This window comes from Dermacentor silvarum, chromosome 6, assembly GCF_013339745.2.
Source record: "Dermacentor silvarum isolate Dsil-2018 chromosome 6, BIME_Dsil_1.4, whole genome shotgun sequence".
Taxonomy (NCBI): domain Eukaryota; kingdom Metazoa; phylum Arthropoda; class Arachnida; order Ixodida; family Ixodidae; genus Dermacentor; species Dermacentor silvarum.
This window is the reverse complement of record NC_051159.1, coordinates 69940657-69962897: the sequence shown is the minus strand read 5'-3', so window position 1 is coordinate 69962897 and position 22241 is coordinate 69940657. Positions and strand designations below refer to the sequence as shown.

The window sequence follows — 22241 nt, the reverse complement described above, 5'->3', positions numbered from 1 at the left end:
TCTTGGACGGCACCACATTTTCCGCACCACTTGTTGGTTGCTCTCGCAGTAAACATGGCGTCCCCGGTGCCGGCGGTACCGTGTGTGGCCGCAAACTCTCCTTTTCGTTCTCCGAGGAGGCTATACTCTAAATGTGACAAGAAGTGGGTCTCCAAACAAACCAAGCAGGTTATCTGCAATGTCTACGCTGGAGTAAGGCGCCGTCAGCCCGAGCTGGTCGACGAATACGTTTTGCTACAAAACACACTAGCGCTGCGAGCTAGCGAAAACCGAAACTGGAACTGAAATCGGCTGCAAGCTGCCGGACTACTTGCGTAGTAACACAAATGTGCGGAGGCCCCGCCTCGGTAGCCTTCGCTCCAATGTCAAGAAAAGCTGTCGCCGAGTATAGTTCCCAGGCTCATACGACGATATCTGGAAACTTGCTTTCCCCACGTGGTGAGGTGCGACATGTTTGGCAGACTACTGTGTTTGCCCTATTCTACGCAATGCTAGTTGAACAATAGGATTAGCAGCGAGCAATGGGCCAACCTTTATTTCCCCGACTCTGTAGTGCGGATGGATGCGTGGCCTGTAACATCCCAAGCCGCGTGCAACAAACCAAATATCACATGTTCCGACGCCCAGTGATGTTTTGAAACACCTGATTTCCAGTAGGTGCTCTTCTCGTGCAAAGATATATCGTATTCACCCGCATAATCATTGCACTCGCATAATGCTCGCACCCCTGCATTGCCCACTTTCTTTTTCGAGTAATCATTGTACCTTCGAAAATTACTGCAGTGATAGCCGTCTGCTTGTTGCGGTGCACTGCACCTAATCGAGCAGAGTTTTCTGCCATTTCTTTTTGTGGAGCTTTTCGCCATTGTATGTGCTCCGAAAGCCCTCAAATTCAGCAGAAGAAAAGAAAAGAAACAGCACGGACAGCACGAAAAACACAGACAACACGTGCATAATTTACGCTATGTAGACTGATTACTTTTAGAAAAAAGTACTTTTAGCAAATAATCTGTTTATGCAGTTCCTGCTTGTGTAGAGCCTGTGACTTTATTTCAAAGGCCAGTGTGAGGACTTGGCATTGGACGCCAGTGTCATGGGGAGGTAGAGAAACTGTCCTTCGCTGAAAGCAACGAAAATGAATGTCGGCGAAACTTGGAAATCATCTGAGGTCTGTGCGTAGGGCTATGCACGAGTGCTTGCGATGGCCATCGTGATCACAACGCTTGCACGATGAGTGCTAGCAGTGCTGCTGTCTGCGCTCCATCCTGTGGGCCGTACAGACAGAAAAATCTCAGCTATTTATCACATCTCTATTCTGGCGCATGAGCACTGCAAATATACTGATGACAAGCATTGCAAGGGCTCTGTTCATCTTCAACACGCCGACGAGTCCCAAAAACCGTTCGGTCGGCTCGTGGGACAATAGGAAACATGACGTCTTCCGAAAGGGAGAGAAGGCAACGTCCCGTAGTAGAACGGCAATGTCCCGTAGAAGGCAACATCCCGAGAGTTGAGGCGCTTTCTGGCTGCGTCGTCCGCTTACCTCGACCTTTGTGTGGATAGCGTCTGCGCATCTTCCTTTAGCTTTTGATGTATTTTTGGTGATGAAGGGGACATCCCTCGCCGCCGTTGCCATAACTGTATCGCTCAAGGTAAACATTTGATCGATTCCACGGCAGGCGCAGCTATCATCAGTCGGCGTTCCTGAAGTGGTCTCCCTCTCATGTACTAGCTCAGGTCAACACTGCTTAGCTTCGGCGATTTGCAGGAGGCGGCACTCTTGCACCAAAACATGGCCGATGGCCTAAGAACATTTGTTCGCCACCCTAACCTCCATTCATGCTCATGCAGTTTGCAAACAGCGAGGAAAAAAAAAGCGCCGCCCTTACATAAACGACATCTGGTTTTGAGATGCATGAGGCTAGTGCTTTAGTTGGCTACACGCAAAGCCTTTCTGTCGCAAATGTATATAAAAAAGCACCCTTTTTGGCGCTCTGCAAGGCGCGCAAAAGGGGCTGTCAAGAAGGAAGCGTGCACACCACATCTCGAACAAGTACAACCCTTTATTGTCTCCCCTCGGCCTTACCACTACTCCATATCGGTGATGACGATGTCGCTCTGTCCAGTGGCGCCATCTCTTGGCTCCATATCGGTGATGATGATGTCGCTCTGTCTGGTGGCGTGGCGCCATCTCTTCGCCTTGCGGTGGTTGTCTCTGCCAGACAGTCCTTACATAGCTGCTAGGTGTCACGAGCCAGTGCTGAGAAAGAAGTTATGACTGGGATGCATGCTCTGCAAGATACGGGCGCTGAAGAAGAAGGAGAGGCTGAGGACGCCAGCTTGAGTTTTTTCACGCCAGCTTCTTCAGACGTCGTCGAGAACTTTTCATTTATGCACGCAGTACAGAGAGAGCTCGCCGACGCCGGGTTCTTTTTCAATTGTCCTTTCAATAGAAGTAATGGAAACGACCCTGCTGGGGGGCTTCTGAATGTAAGGAAATAGGCAGCAGGTCACGCGGTCGAAACAAAACTGCTGTCAACAGTGCACACAACTCTAATTTTTATGCACATGCACGTAGTCCGAGATAGCTTACAAAAGCACTGCGACTTCTTCGAACAGTCGGGCCTCTTCCACCCGGCCGGTGTGCAGGGCCGGTGACAAAACTTTCCCGAGGAAGTCACTCCTCAAACTGTCTTTTTTTCTTTTTACATAGTCGCTCTATTGTAAATATTTCGTTTTTACTCTACACTCTCTACTAACCTTTACCCTACTCTTTTAGCGCCCCCCCTACTTCACTGCTGACTGCTGTTAGGATGGCCACTCTGGCAACCCTACCGTTGTTCAGGTGTCAGCAGACTGCGCTAGATGGCTACTGTGGTCCGTAGCAATTACCTTCCCTTTACTTTATCTGTGTGTCTGTCTGTCTGTCTGTCTGTCTGTCTGTGTCTGTCTGTGTCTGTCTGTGTCTGTCTGTGTCTGTCTGTCTGTCCGTCCGTCCGTCCGTCCGTCCGTCCGTCCATCCGTCCGTCCGTCTGTTCCGTCCGTCCGTCCGTCTGTTCCGTTCGTCCGTCCGTCTGTTCCGTCCGTCCGTCCGCCCTGTACCGTCCGTCCGTCCGTCTGTTCCGTCTGTCCGTCCGTCTGTCTGTTCCGTTCGTCCGTCTGTCTGTTCCGTCCATCCGTCCGTCCGTCCGTTTAGAGGCACAATGCTATATTTACCATTTCAAGCCTAGAACCTTCGTTTAGCGGGCCCGTACATTGCAGAATGCTAAAAAAAAGAAAAGCAGACACTAGGAAGCAAAAGAAACAAAGCTAGTTGACTCAAGGTTCTGCAGTGAGCACTGCAGCCAGCAGGCCATCGACCAAGACGGTTTTCGAAGCAGCAGCCCGCACTCACAAGACAGCCACGTCAAAAGCGGCAGTGACGAACCTCTTGCCACAGCTATAGCCATCATCAGCAGCACTGACCATTTTACATAGAGAAAGGTTCGACCGAGCCATTGTTGAAAGTATCAGTGGTGAGAAGGCCACCACGCGCAGGCACAAAACAACAATGATGCCAGGCACAACTTCTCCTGAAAAGAAGGCGGGAGGGGTCATTTTCCTCAACTACTGCAGATCACATGTTGCCACGTTGCAACAGGGACAGACCAGTGCATGCTGCGATGGCGAAGGGCAGATTTCCCCCCCTTTTTCCAAACCTGACCAAGTGGCGTCGTCTAGTGGAAGAATCTGAACTACACGCAAGATGGCGGCCGTGGTACCTTCACCTTCAGCTGCTTCGCCAGCACTTGGTCGCTCAGTCTCGCCTTGGATGGCGCGCGTCACCAGCTGGTCTGTGCTTGCGCTGAAGTGCAAGCGACAGGCTGAATCCAATCATCCAGCAGATATAGCTAGACGGCAGGCTGTGAAATGTCAAGCAAAGGCAAAGTTGGCAGCTGAAACACCAGAACAAAGGGAGGCCAGATTACCACGTTATAGAGAGGCTTACCAAGTGCGGAAGCGTGCATTAATGAAACACTTGTGTGCATATTCTTTGCAAAACAAAGCCAAACAGACCGCTCGTGATAACTAGGTTTACAAGGGTTACACCTCAGCCAATTTTATTGTACCTTTCATGGCGCTGACACATTTTCACTTTCACTCAAGGACTTTGAAGGTCAACTGAGCGATGATACATATAAGGATTTCACCTTGATAAGAGGTATTCTCTTTCATAATGGTCCTCGCTGTACACACAGATGTGCACCTTTCAGTTTGTAAGTAGTATATGAGTTCTAGTAAATGCCTTTGTTGTCGCTTTTTTTATCTTCCATGTTGTCAGGATTAAACTAAAAGATTGCTGCTTTCAGCAGAACTTCTACGATACGCCTGTACTTGACTGTGGCACTTTTGAAATCTCCACTGTGCAGGGCGTCTATGAAGGCATGACTGGCATATTTACCAAGCCAATGGCTGGTGCTAGGGAGGAAGGCGTCAGCGGCTTCTTCAAAGGGGTCGGCAAGGGCCTGATTGGCGCAGTGGCCAGACCCACTGGTGGAGTTGTGGACTTTGCCAGTGGCTCCTTCGATGCTGTCAAGAGGTGGGTGTCCTTGACTGAACTGAATCTTTTTCAATTGCAGCTGCTAGTATACATCGTAAGTGTGTCATGATAACAGACTGCTCTGATGACAGTGGCTCAGCAGTATCTAGTGCTGGAAGCTTTGAAGGGAAGAGGCACTCCTGCTTACTATATTAACAATGATCTGTCTCTTTCTGCTATTATGTTTAAATAAAGCATCACCGCTGACATAGCCGTTACTTCCTCTGCGATGTCCTTTCAGTGTACAGTCCACCTTTGCCATAACTACATTACATCTGAAACGAAAATAGCCTTGTCTTATTTGAGATTCCTTATAAGCATATGCACTATCACGCTCCTATCTCTTCTCGTAAAGAGAAGAGATAGGAAGGTGCGGCAAGTGACATTCTATAGCTTAAACATCAGTGCATTAATGATAGAGTCCAAAATGTTTGCAGTGCTATTGGAAAAGTAGTGGGCTTGGAGGTATTACTTTCTAAATCACCCTCGTATAGTACATGCTGATGTTGGAAAGAAAGGTCTTAGGTTTACTTCACCAAGTCTCACAATTCATCATATCGAGGTTCAGCTTTAGTCTGTTTATGGCATAATCGTAATTGACAAAAAAAGAACAGAGTAATTACTTGGAAGTTTCATTGCATTAAGATCATGCAATAGATGTTCAGGCAATGTAATTGTGTTTCAGCAAAAAGTTTCAGTGAAGACTTCCGATAAATGTAATTTTGCTCTTGCTTTGTCCCTGCTTAGGGCTACAGATTTTGTGGATGAAGTCCGGCCTGTTCGTCCGGCGCGGTTCATTAAACCAGACGGAATTATCAGGCCCTACAACCTTATGGAAGCGCAAGGCAATAGGCTCCTACAGGTGATTATGCCTACCTTTTGCAACACTCTCCTGTGCTGTTTTTGCTCACACTACTTGCACTTGCAGCCTTTGCTGTCTATATGTTGACTTATCTGCAAAGCTTACTTGCCCGGTGGCTGAGTTTGCTACCATTTGAACCACAAAATGTGTCTTTTTCATGAGAGCTTGTTCCTCCATCATCTTGATGCAAAACAATGCCAGATGAATTATCAGAATGGTAGTGCACAATCGGAGATCCCTCTGTGAAAGCTCAGAGCGTCCAGTGAGATGTGATCATCTCTGTCGGGCGACAAATTAAAGAATGGTGTAGAAAAATGATGGGACTATGTGCCATGCCAATTCTCAGCCATGGGTGTTTTCATTTCCACAATTAGAGCATGTGCACATCATTTTTCTAGGTTCCTTCTTCACATACATACCGTACATTGCATGTGCATTGTGCAAGGGGCTCGAAAAAGGATCTCAATGTGGGCAGAAGAGGCTGTGTGGAGCGGGATTCCAAGTGTAACACGAGGTGCACATTGAAGCGAAAGCTTCATTACGCTACCTCGGGCTGCCATCGGCGACTCAACAGTTTTCACCTTGAGAGCTAGAGGTCAAACCACAAGAGAGCATTAAGGCGCGTTTATAGTCCGACGTTATCGTTGCTCACACTTTGTCTTGCATTATTTACAAACTTATTCCTCGGATGGTTGAGTATGACAGCCCACAAACAAATATTATGAAACAAAACACCGGCAGTGCATGCCTTTTATGTTAAATATTCTCAAACTAAATATTAAGAGAGCGAAACAAAAAATTGACAGTCACTTTAGCATACACCAAAAATGGTGAAGGCGAAAGCCTGCCCGCTCATGTGGCATTCAATAAATTACTTGACATTCTCATTCGAATGCATTGTTACTTTTGAAGCGAAAGCTTCATTACGCTACCTCGGGCAGCCGTCGGCGACTCAACAGTTCTCACTTTGAGAGCTAGAGGTCAAACCACAAGAGGCGCGTTTATAGTCCGACGTTATCGGCACGCGGGCGAGCGTCATCAGACGCGTGGTGCGTCGGAGCGCATTGGTCGTGCGTCCGGTTACGTTGGCGGCGCCAGTACGTCGAACCATTGGTCGAACTATAGCCGCTGTTGTTCTCGCCAACATGACATAACGTGTGTGCGCTTTAGCCCTTTGTCGGACTATATTTAGGCCTTTAAGGAGCCCTGAAAGGAGACATTGCCGCCGTTGCCCGAGCAGAGTTGGGCCCGGCTGCAAGTTGCAACCAAGTCTCACTACTTTACTGATCACCGCAGTCTCTTCATAGGCATAAAAAAAATGATGAATAAACACTGTATTCGTTGCAAACATGTCTGTATATCATTGCGAAACCGCACCTCGGCCACAGCTCGACAATGGGCCTAGCCAGGGCAGTGAAGCTTTCGCTATCAACCAGGATTAACCAAAACTAAACCACACTAATTTTTTTAGAGCGCAGCTCTTAGGCGGCCGTTTTTGTGGTGAGCAGCGGCGGTGTAACCGAGCGAACGAGCACAGTGAGAAATGAAAGCCAACGCGGATCACAGTGGGGGATAAAAGTCACAAGGAAGAAAGCAGGTAGGAGGGTGCAGCGGAACCATGAGGCGAAAAGTGGAGTAGGGTATGGTGAAAGCATGTGAAGGACAGTGTAGTGCGGCGACGATGGCTACGAGATGGCGCCAGAGTAGCACGTGTCGTCTGGTAGATTTCGTGGCGGCGGCAGCTGTGAATCGCGCCCGCACGTCACCCACACGCTGGCTATCACAATCTCCAGATTATCGAGGCAGTCATGCCATACTTTGTTCCATTTGCAACGTGTCGCACGAGACAGATTGCCAGCCAATATATCGCGAAATGAAAATGCGTATGCAGCTTTGCTCAAATTTTGCATTAGGGAGTATCGTAATCGTCGGGGAATGTTCTAAGGGGAGACACTCCTTGAAACAACATTTTTTTTATTACTTGTACTCGAGGTTTCATAATTCAGCCAATTAAAAAGTTTTATTGCGATAGCAATTATATGGACACTTCAAGCAGATTTCTGGCGTCGCCGTCGCCGTGAGGTTCCGTATAAAGTCCAAGGGCGATAAAATCGTCGCCGCGCGCCGTATGTGAGAGTGAAAGCGCGCGTGGGACGCGCGCTATCACGGAGAGCGAACTCACGGCGGAAAGCTCACGCGACTTCCATGGTGCGAAACGCCGTGGTGATAAGGGAGGGAGGGGGGCGATGCTTTGCTGCGGCACCAAATGCGTATCTTGCAACCGGGCGCAAGAGGGAACTGGCGACGCAATCTCCCACGCGAAAGGAGCAAAGCGGGAAGGCAGCGCGGGAGGGAGGGGGGTGGGCGGCTTCTACTCTTCCAACAAATGCGTTCATGTACTTTGCGCTTTGTGCTTGGTTCTTTATTATATGTTTGCGCCGGTACGGGCTGCCAGTGTTGTCGCGCGCGTCGTATCTTGCAAGCGATCTCCACACGGCTCCGACCTTTGTATGCGCTGTGCATTCGGCCGCTCAGTTTCCGTTGAAGCGATAGAGCGCACGAACCTTCGCTCGCAGCGACGGCTGCGCTTGCTGCCATCGTTTTGCCAGTGGTTGTCTGCGGTCATCGAGTGTGATCTATTCATGTGTGCTTGTGCGTGCTGACACCACGCTTGTTAATTCAGTTAGTAAGTGAATGTGTCCAAGTTTATGCAGCCGATAAAACTACTATCCCTACTCCGAATAGCTCTCTACTAATTTGCTATCGCAACTGATGCTTCGCCTTTCGGGCGAAACTGCGACATTTTTTTATGTAGATTTCAAATATGTCACTCGTTTTTGTGTAGCTGTTATATGTTTTGAGTTATGTGATGCACAATGGCAAAATATTGTTGCGAGGATGTTAGGAGTATGGACAGAATGTATTTACAATATACAATACAAGCAGAGTTAATGTGGTCAAGATGGCTGTCCAGCAACAACACGTAATGGCCAGCGTCTCGCAATCTTCTTCTTTTATCCTTCCGTAACAGGACCCCCGGGTGCTGAAGCGCCGTATCGGCGCATGTCAGGCGAAGAACTGCGAGCAAAGTACGGCTTCAGCCGCGAAACGTGCACGATGTCAACAGGCATTGGACGGGAGGACGGATCAAACTGTAACGGCGAGATCTCGTAATTGACGTCTTTAACTTGACGTAGGACTTCATAAGGCCCTGTGTAGCGAGAGCGAAGCTTCTGGGAGAGGCCGACATGATGGCATGGTGACCAAAGGAGCACCCAAGCACCAGCGGCGAACTTAACATCGCGATGGTGCCGATCGTAGCGCTCTTTATGTATATCCTGCGATGCCAATAGACGAGATCGGGCGAATTGACACACCATGTGAGCACGATCGATGACTTCACGAGCGTACTCAGTTGCAACACGTGGCACAGAAAGTAGGATGGTGTCAAATGGTAATGTGGGGTCGTGACCATTCAAAAGATAAAAGGGTGAATATCCTGCGGTGTCATATCGGGACGAGTTATACGCGAATGTCACGTAGGCCAGCGTGGCGTCCCAGTCGCAGTGATCATTGGAGACGTACTTCAACAGCATCTCTGTGAGTGTTCGGTTAAGACGTTCCGTAAGACCGTTCGTTTGTGGGTGGTAGGAGGTGGACAGCTTATGCTCTGTGGTACAAGAGCGGAGGAGGTCATCGACAACGCGAGACAAGAAGAGCGGCCGCGGTCTGTAAGTAACTGTCGAGGTGCACTGTGGTAGAGGATGACATCGTGGAGGAGAAAATCTGTGACATCAGCTTTGCAACTCGTCGTCAATGCCTTTGTTATAGCGTAGCGTCTCGCGTAATCAGTAGCGACGGCGATCGACTCATTCCCTCTAGTTGAATCGGAAAAGGGCCAAGCAGGTCAAGGCCTACGCAATAGAAAGGTTCAGAGGGAACTTCAATTGGATGGAGTCGTCCAACAGGTGGCAGGGGAGGTTTCTTCTGGCGCTGACACAATTCGCAAGTTGCGACATAACGATGCACAGAGCGGTAGGGACCCAGCCAGAAGAACCGGCATCGTACGCAGTCGTATGTACGCAAAACTCCAAGGTGTACCGCCGTAGGTGCATCGTGAAGTTGTACAAGAACAACGGATCACAGATGACGAGGAAGGACAAGGAGAAACTCGGGGCCCTCAGGGTTGATATTGCGGCGGTAGAGGATGCCGTCGCGTAGCACGAACACGCTGCACGTGCCGTCGGTGCTACCAGATTGTACAGTGTAGACCGCTTATAACGTAAGTCGCCGAAGTCGCGAATATCCGCACTATAAACGGTACCGCACTATAACCAAAGCAACAATTTTCAAGGCCTGCACATATGCAAAACAGGTACCCTGAGCCGCCACGCGTATGCGACAGTCGAGGAATGCGTTTGTTTGCATTCAATTTACAGTCGAATCTCGTTAATTCGAACCAAATCACGCGGCAGCGCCTCCGACCGGCATTGCTCCGGCACTGCCATAGAGTAAAAGCTTAGGAGAGACCCCTCAATGCCGTGCGCGAACAAAACAAAAAACGAAAGAAAAAAAAAACGCGGCGGAAATTTCACCCTCTCTCAAATGGCAAGGTCGCCTATTCTGCGTTGCGCCGGAACATGCGTGTACGTGCCGATGTCTCAGCCAGGCTACCGTAGCCACGCGTAGAAAATGGCAGTGAACCCTTCTTTCTCCTTTATGCTTCTTCTACTTTGTAGTCACGTGTTGACCTTGCACGCTGCGGCTACGGCGCAGAGGGAAGCAGTGGCGCTGTCCAAGGCCGGCCAACGAAACTGCCCACGCCGGCAAACACTAGGGTTGCCAGATGGCCCCAACAAAAAATAATCAAATGATCTAAAAATGTAGCCCAAAGATAGCCAGACTCAAATTTTTTGTGACCCAAAAGTAGCCGAAAACATAGCCAAAAGTTTGATGATGTTCTGCAGGTGTCTTATAGGATGGTGCAGATGGTTTACCGCGTATTTCCGGCTCCAAAATTACTTCCACCGCATGCAACCAGCGCAACAGTGGCCTCAAGATCTGCGTAAAGAATTCTAGTGAGAGCTGCCACTCAGACGTGGACTTGGACACCACTTATTGTTACAACGAGCCGAAAGATTTCATTTCCGATTGATTCAAGACGCTATCAGTATTTACTGAGCCACATTGTGAGCTAACTTTAGTTCATGCCTCGCTTTCCTCGAGGCATTTTTCTATAAGTGCCGGACCAAATACTGCCAGCTCCAGCCTCTAGGATCAGCTTCGGCTGGTCATGATCGAGTGCCCAAGAGGCGGCCCGAGCTCAATGCATTTTAGAATAGTGATGCCTTTCCTAAGCTTGATTCATAAAATAAGCATGTTATTTCTATCCCGCTCTCTCTCTTTCTCAATTTTGTATTTTTTACTCGAAAGCAGCTTGACGCTGAGTTAGCAAATGCTGCCGCTTAGAGACACACTGGACTCTGGAGAAAACTTGAAACCTTCTCTCATTTTCCTCGTGAGAAGAAGGGACAGTTGTGACTGCAATAGTGCAAAAACGGAATGACCTGCTGTCCCGTAGCAGAAGAGATGAAATAAAGTTTACAGTTTCAATTGCCACCTGGATTATGGCGCTGGCAATAACCCAGGTGGTATTAACCCAGGTGCTCGACCGAGCAATAACCCAGGTGCTCGAGCACTCCTTGGGGCACCCGTTTGAGGGAAGCGTTCGCCGTCTCCGCTGGCTTCCGTACTCCCAGGCAGCTGCACTGTAACCGGTATTTCGTTTCCCGCAACTGCACTATAAGTGATACGTGTATACATGGAGTGCTATGGGAAAAATTAACGGGAGTCTGAAAAGACTGCACTATATCCGGTCCTGCACTATAAGCAGTTACGTTATAAGTGGTCTATACTGTACTCCGGCGATGATGGGCTGCAAGGATTCGTCGCGTTGTTGTTCAGCGTGCATGTCGGTCATGTCAGTGAAAGCCATCACGCAGGTCTCTGGATCAAGCGCAACAAGATCAGGAGGAACCATGGGTTGACAAGAGAGGCAGTCAGCGTCCTTGTGCAGACGTCCAGACTTGTAGATGACAAGAAATGAGAATTCCTGGAGCCGCAAAGCCCAGCGACCAAGCCGTCCTGTCGGGTTCCAGAGGGAAGACAGTCAGCAGAGGGCATGGTGGTCTGTAACGACCGAAAACGTGCGACCGTACAAATATGGCCGGAACTTGGCGACAGCCCAAACTAAAGCCAAGTACTCCCGCTCCGTGATAGAGCAATTTCTCTCAGAAGGTGACAGGCAGCTGGCGTAAGCTATCATGCACTCGGTACCATTCTGCTGCTGGGCGAGGACAGTGGCGATGCCGTGGCTGCTTGTGTCAGTGTGGACTTCGGTCGGTGCAGATGGATCAAAGTGCGCAAGTATGGGAGGGGTGGTCAGAAACCCGATGAGAGCGGCGAACGTGTGAGCCTGCTCCGGGCCGCATGAGAAAGGCGTGTTCTTCTTTAGAAGATCTGTCAAAGGGCGAGCAACGTCGGTGAAGTTTTTGACGAAACGTCGAAAGTAAGAACACAGGCCGACGAAGCAGCGCACGTCAGAAGCAAAACGAGGCACAGGGAAACTGTGAACGGCGCGAACTTTATCCGGATCTGGTTGTACACCGGTTGCGTTAACGAGATGTCCCAACACGGTAATCTGACGGCACCCGAATTGACATTTCATTGAGTTCAGCTGAAGGCCGGCTTTTCGGAAGACTGCAAGAATTGGAGCGAGTCGCGTAAGGTGGCTGCTGAACGTGGGAGAAAAAAACAATAACGTCATCAAGAAAACAAATACAGGTGGTCCATTTGTAGCCTCGCAGAAGAGAGCCCATCATTCGTTCATATGTCGCAGGAGCATTGCATAGGCCAAAGGGCATTACTTTGAAATGATATAAACCATCAGGTGTTATGAAGGCAGTCTTCTCGCGGTCCATTTCATCAACAGAAATCTGCCAGTAGCCGGATTGAAGATCAGTGGACGAGAAGTATTTAGCTCCGTGCAAGCAGTCCAAGGCGTCATTGATGCGCTGGTAGTGGGTATACGTCTTTTCGGGTAATCTTGTCTAAGTGGCGATAGTGAACACAAAAACGCCAGGTACCATCTTTTTTCTTCACAAGAACAGGCGAAGCTGATGGGACTGGCTGATGGCTCGATGACCCCTTTGCGGAGCACTTTGTCCACTTCTGGTTGGATGACTCTACGTTCAGCATGCGATACACGATAGGGGCACCGACGAATAGGATTCGTGTCTCCAGTGTTTATACATTGGTGAACAACAGAAGTTTGGCCTAAAGGCCTGTCACCGAAATCAAAGATGTCACTGTACGATTCGAGCAGCAGACATATGGCCTGGGTCTGATCAGAGGTGAGGTCAGGTGCAATCATTTTCGCGAAGTAATCCATGAAGGAACCAAAGCTGTGAGGTGCAATTGGAGCTAATAAACCACTCTCAGCATTCAGACTCTCAATGTCAAATTCGGAAGTACTAAAAACGCTGGCCAAGAAAATGCCGGGCCGGAAACTTGAGGGCACAAGCTGAAATTCAGAAGCGGAAGAACGACGTCGTTATTGGTAACCGTGACCAGCGTATGCGGAACAGCAACGTTCCGTTTCAAAAGCACGTCGACAATTGGGCGAAGCACATATTCACCGTCGGGAACCTGTGGCTGTGCGGTCAAAGCGACTTAAGTGACTGCCTCGGATGACAGACGCATATCTTGAAGCAAGCACAGGCGCGGTGGGGCGGTGCTCGGAATATCGGCGAGTTGAGGCAGTTCCAACTGAAAGACGCCGGTTGCACAGTCGATGAGAACAGAATGATTGGATAAAAAATCCAACCCAAGGATAACGTCGTGAGGGCAGTTGTCAATCACAGCAAAGAAAACAGAAGTAGGGTGGCCGGCTATACTTAAACGCGCCGTACACATTCCAAGAACAACCAGCACGCCGCCGTCGACCACACAAAGCACTTGTGCAGCTGCTGGGGTGAGGACCTTCTTTAAACATCTACGTAGGCTAGCACTCATCACCGATACGTGAGCTCCAGTGTCAACGAGTGCTTGGACAGGTACACCGTCTACTTGAACATCAATTACACTTGTCTTTGTGGGCACAGACAGAGGATTTGCTGCAGTAGTAGTCAATGCAGCACCACCTCCGAGGGCTGCATTTCTTAGTTTTCCGAAAGGGTGCCGCCAAAAGCCACAGGGGACGAAAGGCAACGTGGCTGCGGCAAACAGGAAGATGGGCGACATGTTTACGGTGAACGAGACTGGTGTCCGCGCGGCGATGGTGAGCGACTGTACCACGTGTTCCTGGCAGAGTTGTTGGCGCTGTTTGACTCTGCGGTATGCATCACACGGCGGGCATTTCCATCAAAATGGCTCAGGTTGTTCGGCGTGTGAGGTGTTGAGGGCCACGAGTTGCGACAGTATCGGGCGGCATGCCCAATGTGGCGACTGGTGAAACATATCGGCTGGCCGTCTGCAGTTCTCCACTCAGTCGGGTTGCAAAAACGCCGAGAGAAGCGTCGGGGTGGAGTGAAAATAGTAGAAGGGCGTTCGTTGACTCTGGGGTTGGCGACAGCACAGACAAAATGTAGACCAACGTTTTCAAGTTCCTGGCGAACGATGGCTTGTACGAGGGGAACTGAAAGAGGGGTAGCATCAAGGCTACGCGAACAGAAAGCTGCAAGCGCCATTGCTTCCAGTTCACGTCGAACGATTCGCACCACTTCCTCTGATGGCGACGCATGTTGCTGTGCGAGCTGATCTTCACACGACGACGTGGCGGCAGTATTGGGAAGTCTGGCGAATGGTTCCAGGAAGCATTGGCTTTTGGCCTGCTTGAGTTGTCGGCACTCTTTGATAATAGCATCAACTGTAGAGCAGCTTTTGCACATGAGCAGATTAAAGGCATCGTCGGCAATTCCCTTCAGCACGTGCCCGACCTTCTCAGCTTCTGTCATGTCACGATCGGCTTTACGGCAAAGCGCCAGCATGTCCTGGATGTACGAGACATAGGACTCTATGGGGGATTGGGCACGGGAGGCCAGTTCCTGCTTTGCGGCAATTTTATAGCTGGCTGGTTTGCCAAACAACTCTTTCAACTTCTCTTTGCATAGGTTCCAGCTGGTTAGCTCCTCTTCGTGGTTTTCGTACCACACCTTTGCCGTGCCTCTTAGGTACAACAACAGGTTACCTAGCCTAAGCGTAGGGTCCCATCTATTGAGTCCACTCACGCATTTGTACATAGCCAACCACTTTTCAACGTCGGTGCCATCAGTCCCGCAGAAAGTTCCGGGATCCTTGGTTTGCACAACCACAACCGATGGGGACAGCGACGGAAGGAAGGAAGAAGTGGAGAAGGAAAGGCAGGGAGGTTAACCAGTTCATCACAACCGGTTTGCTACCCTACACATGGGAGCGGGATGAGGGGGAATGAAAGATGGGGAGCAGAGAGAGAGAGCACACAGCACACACATCGTCAGTCACAGTCCGTCACTCTTGCGTGGTACCTGACATCACTGTCACAGCCGCTTGTCCAAGCCCGTTGCTTTTAAAAACCGAAGTATTCCCTTCGTCGCCTTCAGCTGCGATGTCTTCTGTCGACGACATGTGAAAATCACTTCAGCTGACATTGGTCTGTTGTCAAGGTGCGCTATAACGGACGCGAGGGACTGTCTCTGAACATTATATTCAGGACAGTCGCATAGAATGTGTTCCAGTGTCTCCTCGCAAAGACAGGCATCGCAAAGAGCATTGTCGGCCATTCCAATCAGAAATGAATAAGATTTAGTGAATGCCACCCCTAGCCATAGGCGATAAAGCATAGTGGCCTCTCTTCGGCGGAGTCCAGATGGCATACAGAGATGCATCAAAGAGGGCAGGTGGTAGTGACGATTGCTCCGGTTGGTCTGGCCGCTGGGTGTGCACCATAGAGAGAGCGTGATCTCCTGGGCAAGCACTCGAAGTCTGCTGGCAGCGTCGGACCGTGAGAGTGGTATGGCCTCTTCCTGTGTGTCGTCAAGAGCTGCCCGAGCGGCATTATCGGTGTCTTTGTTCCCTATGACACCGCAGTGACTTGGAAGCCACTGAAATGCGACGTGGTGTCCTTTCTCATGTGATGTATGGAGTAGGTGCCTAATATCGAATACGAGCTGTTCGTATGGCCCGCGACGCAGAGCTGATAGCACAGATTGTAGGGCTGCCTTAGAGTCACTGAATATTGACCATTGTCGAGGTGGTTCCCGATTGACGAAACAAAGTGCAGCGCGAAGAGCAGCTAGTTCCGCAGATGTCAATGTCGTTGGCTGGTCAGTCCTGAAGCTGATGATAGTAGCTCTTGCTGGGACAACCACAGCACCGGACGAACATTGGAGGTTTGTGGAACCATCAGTATAAATATGTACACTGTCTGCATAGCTCTCGTGTAGAAGAAGCAGAGACAGTTGTTTCAACGACAGCGACGGAGCTGGCAATGGTGACGTTGGAGGCGGCAACGACATTGATCCTGCGTGCTCACCGTCAGTCATGGTGGGGATGGTGAAGCGACGTCCTCTACGGAGCTCCGTTTCCAGTCGTGGTACCCAGCATCTCCCACCAATATGTTACGGGAATGTTGGGAGTATAGACAGAATGTATTTACAATATGTAAACAAGTAGAGTTAATGTGGTCAAGATGGCTGACCAGCAACAACACGCAGCGGCCAGTGTCTCGCGATCTTCTTCTTTTGTCCTCTTTTATCCTTCCGTAACAATATAGTAATCTTTCCGGGCATGTTTTTATGTACTAAATTTACACAAAAAAGCATCGTGCTGCAGCTAAACAAGCTACAGCACGATGTTTAGCTACAGTAGATCGCAAAGTGCCGATATCTAGCCACACAGCGTGTACAATTACTGGAACTATGCAAAAAAACTATAACATTTCAGCACATTTTTTTCCTTAATTCTATGAAATATAACATTCTACTTTCACAACTACTGCTGGGAGATATTACAATTTCAAGTAGATAACAGCACTGTACATATCTTTAAGAGTATGTGTGCCAAATTGAGTTAGTATAAGACAATTATTAGTGTACAGTCAAACCTCGATATAACGAAGTTGGACTTGCAGCAAAAAACATCGTTATATCGAGAATTTCGTTATATCGAGGTTTCGTTAATTCAATAGAACTAAGATGTGGAAATAAAAATACTTCCTTACATCGAAAATTTCGTTATATCGAGGTTCGTTATATTGAGTTTTGAATGTAGAAGGTTATTTTCATGGGATTGTGGAAAAAAATTTGTTGAAGTGTCTTAACTTTTTTTTCATAGTTCTTGTAATTGTACACGCTGTTCGGATAGATATCGGCACTTTGCGGTCTACAAAGAGCTAAATAAGCTACAGCACAAAGCGTTTTGCAAAAATTTATTACACAATAAAGTGCCCACAAAATCGCCCTATTTTGCGATTGTGTGAACATAACGCAACAACTATAATAGCTAGGCAAAAACTAATTACATATTTGAAATCTGCTTGAAAGGGTTTATAAGTAAGTGGGTGGATTTTCAGATCTCTAGTCCAAATATCAAGAAAATTTTTTTCCAGGAGTGTCTCTTAAAGCTGGCAATGCTGCAAAGAAAAATGTTTGCATTGTATTTTTCATGCATCACAAAATACTTCTTTCTGGTGCTTTCAGGACGTTGACAAGGGAAAGTATGCAGAGACGGACGTGTATGTTGCCCACATTTCCATCTGCGAAGAAGGACGGAACATCTTGCTTGTCACAAATAGGTGTGTGGATGTTCCCAAGCATTTCACTGATTTGATAGCATCTCACAGTGCCACTTATTATTTTTATTGTTCTTTCTCTATATCCTCCCAAGACCCCTTGTACAATACATTGCACATTGCCTTCAATGTTTTTTTTTTTTTCGAAATTCACTCGGAAGTAAGTAAGCAGAACATTCACTCTGGGTATACATGTAACTGTAAAGAAGTGGTTTACTCACATTCCTGTCATCCCAGATGACTGAAAGCAACCTCGAGGTCGAAGTCACTGAGATTGCGCGAAAATACCGGACGTGGCAGCAACAAGGCAATACGCTACATGTAGTTCCATCTTCATAGTGGCGTTTAAGCAATGAAAGGCAGTTTTTACCACAGCAAACATGATGAGATGATGGAGATATGGTTGGGTTTTTTTTTCACGTACATGGAAATGCAGCTTTTGGCCCATCTAATCGTAGTACTCAAATTTTAAAAATTGTTTTTAAGTTAATAACATGACAGTAGACAATAAAAACCACCTTGAAGCGTGATTATGTCCCACAGTTGTGTTCGGGTCTCAGAAGGATATATTGAGTGCTACCAAGTCAGGGCATTGTAGACAACCAGAGAGAGCCAGCATACCGGGTGTTTCAGCGAACACTTTCAAAAATTTTTTAAAGGTTGCCTGTGACAGATAGCATAATTCTAGTTCATGAGCTAGTCTATTAGAAGAGGTGGACGCTACTTGCAAAAAAAATTTAAATGCGTAATTGACTAATTAAGAAAATTAACTAAGGAAGTTTAAAACTAATTACTTGTATTGCAATTTACAAATTCTAGCCGTGGAGTTTACAAGGCAGATCCACTTGGAACGAACTCTCAGGGTGACAGTAGTTTTGATATATTCATTCTCGAACTCTGCGGAGAAATGCATTGACGTTCCAGTTACTTTTGTGCCTCAATGCATAAAATGACGTTTTGTTAAAAGAGTAACTGGAACAGCTTTAGAGATGCCACAATACATTGGACTTGCGTATATATATGCACTCACTTTTCTTCACTGTTAGCTTCCTTCCCCATTCCCAGTGAAAGGGTAGTAGGCCAGAGAAAGCCAACTCAAGCCAACCTCCCTGCATTTCTGCACATAAATTTTCTCTCTACTTGCAGATGCAGATTATTGTGTTTTTATATTTAATGATGCAAACAGAGGAAGGGATCTCTCTCTCTACCTCGTTGATAGGCAGAAGTCACAGATGTGCAAAAATAATGCTTGTTTATGATGTGCATTTTTGTCACATGCGTCTAACTGCACACCTTGCTTTTTTTTTTTTTCGTGTGTGTGTGTGCAGGCGGGTGATGTTCGTGCTGAAAGGTGACGTGTTTGGCCAGTGGAATGCAGAGTGGACCTACTCCTGGGAGGAAGTGAAGGAGCCACCGACCGTCACAAGCCAGGGCATCAAGATACTGCTCAAGGAGCCAAAGAAGAAGGCTCTTTTTGGCTCCAAGGAGACTGGAAAGATAATCCACATCAAAAACATGGATGTGGCCAAATTCATAGCACAGAGGATCGAGGAAGCCATGAAGAAGCCCCTGTAACATCTCATCACTGCACCCTCAACTTCTGTAATCAAGTGGCCAAGCCCTCCCAAGTCATGGAATTGACCAAAGCCATAATGGCTCTCCCGTAGACATGATGCTTCGTTTTGCACTCCGTGCATATGGCTGCTTTATATTATTTAACATATTACGAATCTGCCTAGCAGACTGCATTTAAGCAGTTTAATGTGATTTTCAATCAGTGTGTGATCTCCTTGCCATTTCGGCAACTATTAACGCTGTCTTTCTCTACGCCAGCCAGCATCCTGCTAACGTTTTATATGCACTTTGCAAAATGCGTACTTTTTTGGCGTACTATGCTATGCACCATACTACCCGAGTGTCCTTGCTTGATCAGCTTTACCTCAATTGTATCACTATTATTATTTTGTGTGTACATATAGTTATACTTAATATCTGTGTGCAAATAAATATCCTATGCTATGTAAATAAATTGTTGCCCAGACTACATCAGTTAATTCGAAACTAGTTGTTTAATTGCACGTTTCTATAAAACTGTTTGCTTGCCCTGTGCACACCTATGTCAGGACCAAACCAAAGCAGCCTATGCACTGTGGTAGGTAACAATGTGCAGAGCTTCATATATTTGTGAACTGCTGCCAGCTTTGTTTTTATTACTTATTGTTAATTTTATAACCTAGGAGAAACCTGCATGGAGCTAATGAGATGTTGGAGCTGTGGTTTGCAAATGTAAAGACACTGTTAGATGAACCCAAGTTCCTAATCTTGTTATAAGACAGTGCCATTTTCCTGGCTAGTCCTAGTTGTTGACTTCCATTTCAAAGAAAGCCTTGTTGAATTTTCCTTTGAATAAAAATTCCATTTGACGTTTTGTGTGTGTCACTGCTGTGTTGTCAATTGAATTGTTCACTTTTAAAGGTGGCACAGATGTCTTCCGGAAAGAGTTTTGCAGTTTTTTTTGTTGGTTTATTCTAGGCTGCAGAATTGAAAAATGAGAACAGAACAGAGAACAATGTTTGCAGGAACTTGGTTTGACTTGAAGCTGGCCTCAAACGTTCAGCAATAGAACAACAGGGCAATGATCACTCCCCATCACCTCGCTGTGAATTAAGCTGTCGCTTATGTTGCTTTCTAAAGCATTGGACAGGATGAAGTAGTCCAGCCTCCAGCCAACATTTTTGGCTCTGGCGTTCATCATGTAAGTCCAAAAGGTGTACGCTCCTTTCTTGTCCGGGTAGAGGTGCCTGAACGAGTCCACGAAACCGCTATCCAGCAGGGTTGAAAAGCTGTCGCGTTCCTCTTGAGTAAAGCCAGCATTCTTTTTGTTCGTTTTGGGGTTGGCGAGATCGATCTCTTGATGCGCGACGTTCATGTCGCCGCAAAGAACAACTGGCTTTTTGGTCTCTAGTTCCTTTAAATAGGCGCGAAAGTCTTTGTCCCAGTCCATGCGGTAATCCAGCCGCACTAACTTCTTTCCGGCGTTTGGAACGTAGACGGCGACGAGGTAGAATTTTTCAAACTCCGCTGTTATCACTCTTCCTTCCTTGTCGTGCTTCTCCACACCGATTCCGTACTTGACGTCAAGCGGTTTTATTTTCGACATAAGCCCAACTCCGGAGTAACCCTCTTGGTCTCCAGCTAAAAAGTACGAATGATAGCCGTCGACGCTCTTGATTTCCGGAGGCAACTTCGAATCGGAGCACTTGGTTTCTTGGATGGCGAAGACGTCGGGTTGCTCCCTCTTTAGGTATTCAAGACCGTCTTTCCCAAGCCAGGCGCGCACTCCATTGACGTTCCAAGAGCACAGTTTTAAGTTCCACGGCTTCTTATTTACGTCTCCGCTTCCATCTTGCTCGCCGGCTTCCGACTTCGGTTTCTTTGACGTTTCTTGCGCGTTATTCGCAGCCGCACTGTGTTGTTCCGTGTCCGCCGTTTCTCCGTCTCCACCGCGCTTCCTTTTTGACGTCCTTTTCGCATCTGATTTTCCCATTGCGAAGAATTCACTTGAGCAGCGGTACAAATGTCTCGATCTCTGAACCTGCTCCGAGCAACAAAACAGCGAAGCGAAAGCCGCAAACGGGCGCGAAAAAGAGCCTGTCAGAGTTGCCATTTCAGTCACGTGCTCGGGAAAACGGAAGCCGTAACCCCCTAAACTGGTGCATAGGGTGACAAAATTATCACCTGACATACACAGTATTGCAGTTTTAAAGCGCGCTTTCGCACACGGTTGCTCAGATTACTTTGTCGCCTCTGGGGCGAATATTTCAGCCAAGTTTCAGCTGTCAGCGTTTAGCCGCAATTTAAATCGTCGTTATCGGTATGAGTGGTATGAGTATGAGTCACATGTAGCCAGGCCTGCGGATTGTTCGAACGGGAGTGCTACGGTAGAATAACCAGAGGATAACAAGTGAGAGGGGCTGGGCCAAGATGACGGCTTACTTGGCTGTTCCACTGAAAAAGACCTCCGAGGTTGATTTAATTAAACCATTGGCCCATGTAATATCTGCGTACTACTCCACAGCCGACGAACCGTCCAACTACAATGAAGCTCTGACGGAACTGAACAAGCTTCGCATGAACGCAACATGGAGAACCCTCGACAAGCACGAAAGTTCGTTGGATATTATGTTCAGGTACGGCTTTTTCTGATTGACGCACATTTTATGGACGTTTGCGCGTTATTACTACGGGAGATTTCCTACTGAATGTTTAAAGTGATGTCATTTGAGTGAACAAACGCTGTTGGCATGTTAGGTAGGTGGTACCCTGTGTTGTGATATCCGAATCAGATGATTCCATCGATCTTGACTAGGTCATTCCTCCGTGTCCTACAGCACGATTCGTAAAAAATGCCGTCCAAAAAGTCATCAATACTTGGTAAAATTAAGGTCACTAGTGATTTTTCAACGAGCATTGAGGAGCTGTTGTAGCGTCGCAGCAAGTTGACATCAGATTGTTTACGCAGGTATTACGATCAGCTCACGTCGCTCGAATCCAAGATTCCACCCAACGACATACAGGTAAAAGTGGGATGGTCTTTCTTAGATACAGCTAAAACGTTTTGCGCGTATTGTATTCACATTTATGAATAAGTAGCCGCTGCAGTCTGTAGATGTCAAGAATTCGACAACAGCAAACGGTGCTTGTTGACGCCCTTCGTCAGGCATGCATGCATGCTGCTAAGCAAAAAAATAAAAATAAATAAATAATAAAAATGTAAATAAAGTGGGGGGATTCGCGAGGTATATCTTACATATTCCTAAGTACCTTCACATTTCCTTAGGATATGCGGTCATAAGTGCATGCGATTTCACATCTGACAGTTTGTGTCGTGTCAACAAAGAGGGGAAAAAACTAGACTTAATCGCGAATAGTGCTAAGTGTTGGCAAATGCTATCATTCATACTTTCACTCAA

The 22241-nt window shown here is 47.6% G+C and overlaps 3 protein-coding genes across 5 annotated transcripts in view; 2 read left to right on the top strand and 1 right to left on the bottom strand.

Annotated features, from left to right (window-relative positions):
- Nucleotides 1-19696, top strand: part of LOC119455562 (intermembrane lipid transfer protein Vps13-like) — a 217944-nt gene extending 198248 nt beyond the window's left edge. For 2 of the 3 annotated variants that reach the window (XM_037716962.2, XM_037716961.2), the window contains 4 exons: nt 4410-4579; nt 5327-5441; nt 17177-17271; nt 18597-19696. In XM_037716962.2, the coding sequence (XP_037572890.1) occupies nt 4410-4579; nt 5327-5441; nt 17177-17271; nt 18597-18843 (627 nt within the window). In that variant the 3' untranslated portion in view covers nt 18844-19696. Of the gene's footprint in view, nt 1-4409; nt 4580-5326; nt 5442-8472; nt 8612-17176; nt 17272-18596 lie in introns of all 3 variants that reach the window. The other variant, XR_007467503.1, reaches the window with a different exon arrangement.
- Nucleotides 19697-19799: 103 nt separating this feature from the next.
- Nucleotides 19800-21013, bottom strand: LOC119455564 (exodeoxyribonuclease-like). Its single transcript, XM_037716965.2, has one exon. It carries the CDS (start codon nt 21011-21013, stop codon nt 19874-19876), a length of 1140 nt encoding a protein of 379 aa, XP_037572893.1. The 3' UTR covers nt 19800-19873.
- A 135-nt stretch (nt 21014-21148) lies between these two features.
- The window catches only part of LOC119455563 (programmed cell death 6-interacting protein), a 46730-nt gene continuing 45637 nt past the window's right edge, over nt 21149-22241 (top strand). Inside the window, exons 1-2 of the mRNA XM_037716964.2 lie at nt 21149-21458; nt 21791-21845. Of these exons, the coding sequence (XP_037572892.1) occupies nt 21253-21458; nt 21791-21845 (261 nt within the window). The 5' untranslated portion in view covers nt 21149-21252. The remainder of the gene's footprint in view (nt 21459-21790; nt 21846-22241) is intronic.